The 10,612-nt window shown below is 37.5% G+C and overlaps 1 protein-coding gene across 2 annotated transcripts in view; it reads right to left on the bottom strand.

The window, feature by feature from the left end:
- The window catches only part of TXK (TXK tyrosine kinase), a 65,301-nt gene that overhangs the window by 31,733 nt on the left and 22,956 nt on the right, over nucleotides 1-10,612 (bottom strand). The window contains exons 3-6 of one of the 2 annotated variants that reach the window (XM_040238160.1): nucleotides 9,891-9,945; nucleotides 8,811-8,913; nucleotides 7,913-8,118; nucleotides 4,006-4,071 (exon numbers count right to left, since the gene is read on the bottom strand). In XM_040238160.1, coding sequence (XP_040094094.1) covers nucleotides 4,006-4,071; nucleotides 7,913-8,118; nucleotides 8,811-8,913; nucleotides 9,891-9,945 — 430 coding nt within the window. Of the gene's footprint in view, nucleotides 1-4,005; nucleotides 4,072-7,912; nucleotides 8,119-8,810; nucleotides 8,914-9,890; nucleotides 10,049-10,612 lie in introns of those variants that run through there. The other variant, XM_040238161.1, reaches the window with a different exon arrangement.

The raw sequence follows: 10,612 nt of genomic DNA on the forward strand, positions 1-10,612 counted from the left end.
GGCTGCTGTCTATGGGGTTGCACAGAGTCGGACATGACTGAAGCGACTTAGCAGCAGCAGGTGACTTTCTGACCCTGAGAAGATTAAGCATTTAGTGTAGAGAAAATGAGATAAGTCAGACTATACATCCATAGCTCAGAATAATCAATGTTTGCTACTTAAAATAGCAAAAATTTTAAGAGAATCTGGCATATCAGGTTTTTTGTCTTTGCTTTAAGATTTATAACTAATTTTCAACTTGTTTACCAGCTGAGCCACAAGGGAAGCTTCTGATAGCTCAGTTGGCAAAGAATTCGCCTGCAATGCAGGAGACACCAGTTCAATTCCTGGGTGGGGAAGATCTGCTGGAAAAGGGATGGGCTACCCACTCCAGTATTCTTGGGCTTCCCTGAGACCTGGGTTTGATCCCTGGGTTGGGAAGATCCTTCGGAGTAAGGGAAGGCTACCCACTCCAGTATTCTGGCCTAGAGAATTCTATGGACTGTAAAGAGTTGGACACAACTTTCACTTCACACTTCAACTTGATATTTGAAGTTTGAGAATAATTAATTTTTAAAATGATATTCACATGGTTAAAAGAACTCAATTCACATTATGCTTAATTAAACATTTATGTTTAATTTATTACATTTCCAGGATCATGTAAGGACTTATAAGGGGCTATTACAATTGCAAATTTGACCTGTCAGGCATGTCCTTTATAAAGAAAACTGAATTTATTCAATTTATTTATGCAAGTTAAATGTTTCAGGAAACTTAATTAACTGAGTTTATAAATAGGATGGATTGTTTAAGGATATTTTTATGTCAAGTATGAATTTAGGTAATTGTTCTTGTTTTTTAGATTTATAAATAGTATATCAAGATTTAAAAGTTCAATTTGAAGGGTTACTGAAAACAAAGTTTTTTCATTGCATTGTTGATAATTTGAATATTAATTTCAAACCAAAGTAGCCATAAACATTTCTCTGTATAAAGGATCCCCAGAGATGTCAGAAGCCCACAGGGACAGGATTCCTTCTTCCATCGGCCCCTTAACTCTCTCCTTTCTCCTTTAGGCCTCAAGTCACGTCCTCAGAAAGGTCTTCCCCACTCAACATGCTCATTTAAATTATATTCCCTCCCCTCGTTTCTTTCCTGTGCCCCATACTATTCCTTCATAACACCACAATTTAAAATGATGTGTCTATTTGTGAATTCAGGGTTGCTTAATGTCTATTTCCTTCTGAAGCTGTAAGTTTCATTAAAACCAGGACTCCTTCTGTGTATTCTGTATTGTGCTTCCACTGCTTACAACAGCTAACATCTAATATTATCCTAAGTACATAATGATAAAGATCAAACAAATTAAGTGGAGGACTGAAGTAACTCTGAATGTAGTGTATCAGTTATACTAAGCAAGGTGGACAAAGCTGTAAATGTCTTTCTTGTTTCACAGTCCAAGGAAATTGTCGTAACTTCTAGAATGTATTGAAAAGCTACTATGTACCAAATGAGACAGGCATTATTGTCCCCAGCGTTAAGATCATTCAGAGGTTTAAAGACATTAGGTAACTTTGCTCAGAGCTGAACCATTAGTCAAGAGTGATGCCAGGATTTGAACCCAGATTTCTCTGATTTATAAGCCCATACTGCTGCACTTCAACATGGGACAGTAATTTCTGTATAGTCAGTAGAATGGTGCTTGGTGCATAGTAAGTGGTTGATCAATTTTAGTGATTTATATTGATGATCTATATTTTAATAACCTTCTTAAAACCATAATAAAATTAAAAATTGGTCTTTTCATAATTAGAGTCATTTATAAAAGAAGGCTTACAGAGACATAAATCCAGGCTAAGGAAATGAGATGATTATCTAACTTCAGAGAGGCTTAATTTGTGATCCAGTATCTGCAGTATAAACAAGTTGTTAAAGCCAGACGCTCAGCCTGGTCTAAACAGGGGAAGCAACAAGCACATCAATTCATAACAGAAGGAAGTAAACTAGCCCCGCTGATTACTGAGCATTCACTTGCTAACCACCAGGCACTGTGTTAGGTACCTTCACACAGGTCTCCTTTAATTTCCAGGAAAATCCAAACTGAAGTTAGAATATGGTGATAAAATCATCTTATTTTTCTGGTTTTTCTTAGCAGGAGATTTTCAAACAAAATTTTCCCTGACCCGGCCTTCAAAGAGTTCAAAGAGACCTGTTTGTGCTGAGCAGCTTCAGCTGGGGCTAGTGGTGAGTTCCTCTCCCCTGACCACTCCCCACCCCCCAACTCCATGCATGGGGCATGCCTGAGCAATTGTAGAGAGTTGTGGGGCTATTTGCTAAGGAAGGTGGGGTCAGCCACCTGGGTGCTTTGAGTGGAGAAGGAATTTCAGGGCAGAGCTAAATGACACAGATCAAGAGAGGAGTTATGACAAGCTAAGCAAAGGAGAGGAAGAGAGACAAGACACCGTGATGGAGCTGAGGACAGAGACTTGAGAAGGAGAATGGAAACAGCCAGCAGAAAGGTCTGGTAAGGTTATGGGTGTTTTCGGTGACGGATGTGCTGAGTCTGGAGTTTCCCAGGTGGCACTAGTGGTAAAGAACCTGCCTGCCAATGCAGGAGATGTAATAGACACAGGTTCTATCCCTGGGCTGGGAAGATCCCCTGGAGGAGGGCATGGCAACCCACTACAGTATTCTTGCCTACAGAATCCCATGGACAGAGGAGCTTGGTGGGCTAAAGTTCATAGGGTCGCACAGAGTCAGACATGACTGAAGCAACTTGGCAGGCAGGCAGGCATGCTGAGTCTGGCCTACAAATGGGATTCAATGAGCAGCAAGGCAGTCCAAGGCTGAGTTCTCTTTCAATTTGCCTGGTTCTCAGGGAAGTACCTGTTCTAATGCCTCAATTCACATCACCTAATACAACCTACTGGAACATATGCTAATTGCAAAACCAGTATCTAAGTCGGGGGAGGGCACTCAAGCGCTCAAACTGCAAACCTAAATTTATAAAAGACTAGGAAATCAACCCTGAATACTCTTTGGAAGGACTGATGCCAAAGCTGAAACTCCAATACTTTGGCCACCTGATGCGAACAGCTGATTCATTGGAAAAGCCCGTGATGCTGGGAAAGATTGAAAGCAGGAGGAGAAGGAGGCGACAGAGGATGAAATGGTTGGATGGCATCACCAATTCAATGGACATGAACTTGGGCAAAGTCCAGGAGATGGTGAGGGACAGGGAAGCCTGCCAAGCTGCAATCCCAGGGCTCCCAAAGAGTCAGACATGACTTGGTAACTGTACAACAAGGACCACTCCTAGCTCTGTCACTCTCTATCTGTACATTAATATCTCAACTTTATTTTCTGATCTGCAGATTGAGGGGTTAAATAGTGATTGCTAATGTTTCTATCTTCTAAATCCATTAATATAGTGTAACAAGAATGCATTTCTAAGCAAAACTCTAGTGAACATATAAAAAGTTCTTCTGAACTATATACAGCATTAGCCTATTTCTCATCTTCAGTGATTTCTAAACACTTCAAAACATGAGTCAAACTATAGTAATATGTCTGTATATTAAGTCTAATTTAATTAATGAACAATTGATGTCATTTTTCATTTATTTTTGCTCTTAGTTCCCCAACCAAGGATGGAACCCATGCCTCCTGCAGTGGAAGTATAGAGTCTTAACCACTGGACCACCAGGAAGTCCTCATTTTTAAAATAATAACTTTTCCACTTAGGACTTGCAGTAAAACAAGTGCAAGATGAGTGTTTGGCTTCTTGTAGTCACTGTTAAAATTTCCTTTAACTGGCCAAACAAAACCAAAAAAAGTAATTTTAAGAAAAAGAAGTTTCTGAATCAGCCATTATTAAGATTAAAAATCTCTTAAGCTAAAGCTTCCAAATGTGTTACTTTCTTTTCCCTTTTCAGACCCAAAACAGTATATATACTAATAAGTTACCCAAATGTACCTGATTTTTATAGATTAACCACGGGACATATTTTGGAGGACACTTACTCATATATTTCTAAATTAGTTGGTTTGTTTTCGGTCACATAGTTGCTTGGAATTAAGCCTTCATTCCTACAAACACAAAGCAAAAGTCAAAATTTTGGCACATCTGTGGCATTATTGTGGCAAAGATCCCTTTAAAAAACCTCAAGGATGCAGAGGAAAATCAAATTCCCTTGACTAATTAAATTGTTGAGAGAAGAAAAAAGTTTTTTCATTTCAACATTCAACTAAAATCTTTGCACAACAAATACTAAGTTTCTGATGTTTAACATTAGTAGTTTAAGATGTTTTCTGACACAGATATCTTTGCAAATAGGAAAAGGGCTGCTTAACATAATCACTGGGACACCATAGTGACTAAATTAAAAACATACCAATTGGAAAGATATTGACTTAATTCTTTTTAATTGCTGCAGAGCATCCCACAGAATAGATATTCTAGTTTAGCCATGCTCTATTACGACAAAGCTGTAAAGAAATACTTGAATATGCCTTCTTGTGTACAAGTAAGAGTATTTCTCTAAGACAGATACAAAGTGGGGAAATTGCTGGGTTGCTGATTAAGCGCATCTTTTCAGTAGATACAGCAAATCCCTGTCAAAGGGCAACAATTTTCACACTTATCAGCAGCGGAGGAGTTTCTCTTTTCCTATAACTTCACCAACAAAATCTGAAATTTAAAATTATGAAAGATCTCCAAGACATATTATTGAGGAATACAAGCAAGTTGCAGAGCAATGCATAAAGTATAGTCAGATTTAAATAAATTAAATCTAAAAACTCATGCTTGAGATTTTTTTAAAAAAACTAATTAATTAATTAATTAATTAAATCTTCAGACAATACCATATTTTTAATACATCCAAGAAAGTGCATTGAAAGTGATCTGGACAGGAAGATCATTGAAGTGAATCACTAAATGAATAATGGTGCTTACTTTTGGGAAAGAGTCTGGCTTTGGAGGTGTGGCAAAGCAGAATTTGGGCGCTATTTATCATGTTTGAATATTATTTTTTTTAAACCTATATTCACTTATTAACTTTGAAGTTAAAAATTGGTGCTGTTTCTGTTTAAGTCTGAGTCAGGACAACACACCGCCTGCAAGGACAGTTACTGATACAGCCCTGAACCTACTAACTTACAGGGTCACTGGAACATCATTCGTCTTTACCCACTGAAAAGTCGCCAGCATATGTTGAGTCTTAATTAAGAACTGGTAAAAGAGCCAAATCATTAAGAAAACATAAAGAAAGAGATTTGTATGTACTTCTAATGCTTAGATACTTATAACCTCAAAATCTTGACAAGGCCAAGAATTCTCTCCCAGAAAGTAGACATACTCCTCAGAATTCTTTTCTACCCAGGACTCCAGTCTAGAATTAACAATCTATTGCAACCGGTACAAAGAAGTATTTTTGCGTCCCAGGGCCTTTTTTTCTAATTTCATTCAGAAACTACTGCAATGTTTACTTCCAAAACTAGTCATTGTAGAAATATGAAAATGAGTAAGACACTGTTTCTGTTTCTATCTTAGAGCTTAATAGGAAAAAAAATTCAAATTGCAAAAACAAAGCATAAATTAGAATAAAAACTTGTATGGTAGAAACTAGTATTCTTATTTACAAATAAAATTCATTAAAAACAGAACTATCATATGATCCACCAATTCCACCTCTGGGTATTTATCTGAAGAAAATGAAAACACTAACTTAAAAAGATACATGCACCCCCATGTTCACTGTAACACTATTTATAATAGCCAAGATATGGAGACAACCAAGCATCCACTGACAGATGAATTGATAAAGAAAATGTGGTATATATGAAATATTATTCACCCATAAAAAGAATAAAATTTTTGTCATTTGCAACAACATAGATGGACCTTGACAGCACTATACTAAGTGAAATAAAGACAAAAACCATGTGGTCTCACTTACATGTGAAACCTTTAAAAAAAAAAATGAAAAATTGAAACAAAACAAGCTCAAAGTACAAAGAATACACTGGTGGCTGCCAGAGGCAAGGGTGGTTGTAGGGAGATAAAATGGGTGAAGGGGATCAAAAGGTATAAACTTCCAGTTACAAAATAAATGAGGCTTGGGATATGATGTGTAGAATCGTGACGAGTTAATAGTACCGTATTGCATGTTTTAATTCCACAGTGATAACAGAAAGACTTCTGTAAGATTTCAATACATTTAGACCATGAAATTTTTGCACCTGGTCTTATGTCCCTGAATATGTTCCAGTGTCTCCTAGTTTATTGTCTATCAATTCAGTTCAGTTCAGCAGCTCAGTCATGTCTGACTCTTTGCAACCCCATGGACTGCAGCACGCCAGGTTTCCCTGTCCATCACCAACTCCCGGAGCTTGCTCAAACTCATGTCGATCAATCAAGTCAGTGATGCCATCCAACCATCTCATCCTCTGTCGTCCCCTTCTCCTCCCGCCTTCAATCTTTCCCAGCATCAGGGTCTTTTCCAATGAGTCAGTTCTTCGAATCAGGTGGCCAAAGTATTGGAGTTTCAGCTTCAGCATTAGTCCTTCCAATGAATATTCAGGACTAATCTCCTTTAGGATTGACTAGATGGATCTCCTTGCAGTCCAAGGGACTCTCAAGAGTCTTCTCCAACACCACAGTTCAAAAGCATCAATTCTTCAGCACTCAGCTTTCTTTAGAGTCCAACTCTCACATCCATATATAGCTCCTGAAAAAACCATAGCTTTGACTAGGCAGATCTTTGTTGGCAAAGTAACGTCTCTGCTTTTTAATAAGCTGTCTAGGTTGGTCATTGCTTTTCTTCCAAGGAGCAAGTGTCTTTTAATCTCATGGCAGAAGTCACCATCTGCAGTGATTTTGGAACCCCAAAAAATAGTCTCTCACTGTTTTCCATTATTTCCCCATCTATTGGCAATGAAGTGATAGGACCGGATGCCATGATCTTCATTTCTGAATGTTGAGTTTTAAGCCACCTCTTTCACTCTCCTCTTTCACTTTCATCAAGAGGCATTTTAGTTCTTTTTATTGTCTATAGGAACTTGAATAGAATTTGTATCCTACTGTTGTGTGAAAGTTGTATAAATTTATATTAAGTTGAATTGATTCATAGTGCTTTTCAGGTCTACTATATCCCCCTACTTCTCTGTATATTCATTCTATTAATTTTTGAGAGTTTGATATTGAAACTCTAAACATCTTAATTTACCTACCTAAAAACAATTATATATAATAGAACTATATGTAACTTTGTTCTATATTTTCCATGTCTCCTGTAAATATGTTACCTTATTTTCATAATTTAAAAAAGTTAAAAAGCATTAAAAGTGAAAAATAGTACCATACTGGATGTCTGAAAGTTGCTAAGACAGTAAATCATAAAAGTTCCCATCACAAGGAAAAAAAAATTGTAACTATGTACATTGCCGAATGTTAACTAGACTTGTAGTGATTATTTCACAATAAATATAAAGAGCAAATCATTATCTTGTACACCTGCAACTAATATAGTGTTCTATGTCAATTACAGAGACTTCCCTGGTGGCTATATCTGAGAAGAAAGAAAGGAAGGGGAAAAGGAGGAAGGAAGGGAAGGAGGGAGGGAAGGGAAACAGAGAGGATAAGTACTTTGCCCAAAAACACACAGCAGTGTGTGGCTACATCAGGATATAAAGCCACACGTGCCTAGTTTGGAGAGTCTGCCTGAAATCACAGGATTATAATGCCCATTCATACAGACGGAGAGATGTGGGAATAGCTTCTGTTTCATTTACAAGGGAGAGTTATAAACCTTGAGAAAATAAACAGAGTCTATTTCTCTAATAAACTAAACGGAGTCTATTTCACACTTTGGAAGACTTTAGGGACTTAAAGAGGAAATATTTGGTAAAGACAAACCACCAGTCTTACCCTAAGCGGTCTCTTGCCTTCCACCAGTGAGGATCATACTTCTCCAAGATAAGGTATTCCTCTGCTCTCTTTAAGGCTAAATCATAGGGCTCTCTGGGCAGGAAATCGTACAGTGCCTTAACGTGGATCTTCTCTTCAGAAACTTCAGAGGGTGGGAGGGGAGGCAGTGGCTTGCGTTTTGATGGTTGCCCATGGCCCCTGTTGGACTGTAAAACACTAAAGAGTGAGTCGTGGTACTATTGTTTAAGTGATCTGAGCTAAAAAAGAATAAGGGTAGAGAGTATCTGCCTGCCGCCTTGTTTCTCCCAGCTAGCTGCAGTAAAGCAGAAGCCCAGATGGTATAAACGTAGGAAATGACTACAAAACAATTTTCTGATCCAGCAACACACTCATCATTTTGTAAATTCTCGAGATCACAAATTCTCTTGCCAGCATGGCACTGAATATTTTTCATGTCACAATTCTTAAAATTTTATTTCCTCCTTAATAATTTCACTTTAAGGATTTTTCTCCTTTGGAAAAAGGAGGAAGAAAAAAAAAAACCAGCTTTTCCCTTTAATATGCTGTAAGCTTATGTGTGGGCTTATCAACTTCCCAAGAAAACTTATTTTCTAACACTGAACTGAAAACTGATCCTGGCCTCAAAATGGATAGCCAGAAGGCATTTTTTCCCCAATTTCAAATTCTGCCAAAATATTGCAGAATAGGCCATTTTAACTGGTCTTTTTTTCTTTCCCTTTCTTCTAGGCTGTTGATTCACTAAAAGTTTATTGAAAACTTATTATGTGCCAAGCATGACATTAGGTTCTGGGCAGGGTAGCAAACGGTACCTCACGAAGCACAGACCCTAAAAATGCCACCTTCCTCTACCCCTTCTCCCCCTTAAAATGATACTCACTTGCTTCTTACTTGGCAAGTCACTGAACCATGGTCTGCGACGCTGTGTGTATTTTTCTGAAAGTTCTTCATCTTTGCTAAGGCTTATTTGTGTCCTCACTTGCCTGATATTGAAAAATAATCATGTTAGAAAGGATTATTTTACTCTTAGCTATAAATCCACTAGAACTATAAACAAGCTAGTAGTAAAGTCTCCTTCCTATTTTTTATTTAGAAGACTTCCTAACTCCTTGGGCAAGGCACTCTGGGACCTCTCAGAACTTTATTTTACTTTTTTAAATCTAGGACTAGAGACACTAAGAGCATATAGAGTTGTTATGAATAATAAAATTGAGAAAATACATGTCACATGGGCAACATAGAGTCTGGTGACTATTAAGGGCATACAATTACCATCACGATAATGAAGACCATACTCTTGTGTCAGGCACAGTGTTTTACATTTCACATGCATCGCCTCATTTGAAAGTATCTATTGTTAAAAAGTAGACGTGGTGTAGCGATTAAGAACATGAGTTTGGATCCCAGATCTACCATTTTTATAGTGTGGCCTTGGGTAATGTAACCTCCCCAGGCCTGCATTTCTTCATCTGTATAATGGGGATTGTAAAAACAAATAAAAAGGGTGGTTTTGAGAGTTACTAAGAGCTAAAAAACGTAAACTTTTTAACACAGTCTGACATATAGACTCCCATTAAATGCTGGCTGTTACTATTATCATGGCACCCTGGATTTTTATCTTTATGCATCATTTACTGGGCACCAAAGCATAAAACACATTGGTAGTTTCAGGGAGAATCTCAAATAAGACAGGATTTTTGCCCTTAAAAGGTAAAAATTACAGAGTGAGACACAGACACATAAATAGCATGCATGAAACAAATATTAAATACAGAACCAGGCCGAATGCAATTAAGTCCAAGAGGATGGAGAAAGACCATGGACTTGACATGTGACCTATCGCTAGCTTTAAATGAATGGCCATTCAATAGGGAGAAAATGGGAGGAGTTTCCCAGGCAGATGAACAGCAGATTCAAAGAAACAGGGAGATTCCACCTAAGAAGTTGCCCTCGGACTTACCGCTTCTGCACGGAACAGCAACAGCAGCAGCAGAAAATCGACTGGATGGTATTATCTGAAAAGCAGATCATTTTCAACTGTTAGAAAGCTATGAGTCCATGATATTGGAAAGAGGAGGCTGCTGGCGCTATTCCAAAAGAGGAAATCTCCAAGGACATGGGTAATAGAATCCTATTAATACAGCACATGCCAACCTATACCTGCCCTTCTTCACTAGTAAAAGGTGACAGATTGTCACTAACACGAAAATAAGTTACTGGCACCCTAGCCACTGTGGTTTCCCTTCTCAGGCTCTTGTCTCTGGTTCTGGTTTCATGCATTTCCTCAGTCAGTGAATGATAAATGACCAGTGTATTCACTTCACCTTGATCAGGGCTGATGTCGGCTGACAAATGTACCAAAGAATATGATTCCAAAAACAACGTTCTCCTAGAGAATCTACTAGCAGGGATTTAAAATTAGGTCCATTACGTTTCTTCAAATATATTTTAAAATACATTTATATAAAGTAATATGAATATACTAGATATATTTATAATATGTAATATACTACATAATAATATAACAGCATGTTTATTCTATTTTTATATTTTGTGTATAAAAATACACTTACCTTTTTGGATCTCAAACTTTCTATGGATTAGGTTCAAACAAACTGAATATTTAAAGAAAATACTAACTACTTAGTAAATCTGGGTCATTCTTACACTTCTTTTGTCAAG

The sequence above is a fragment of the Oryx dammah genome, unplaced genomic scaffold (assembly GCF_014754425.2).
Source record: "Oryx dammah isolate SB20612 unplaced genomic scaffold, SCBI_Odam_1.1 HiC_scaffold_3, whole genome shotgun sequence".
In the NCBI taxonomy this organism is placed as follows: Eukaryota; Metazoa; Chordata; class Mammalia; order Artiodactyla; family Bovidae; genus Oryx; species Oryx dammah.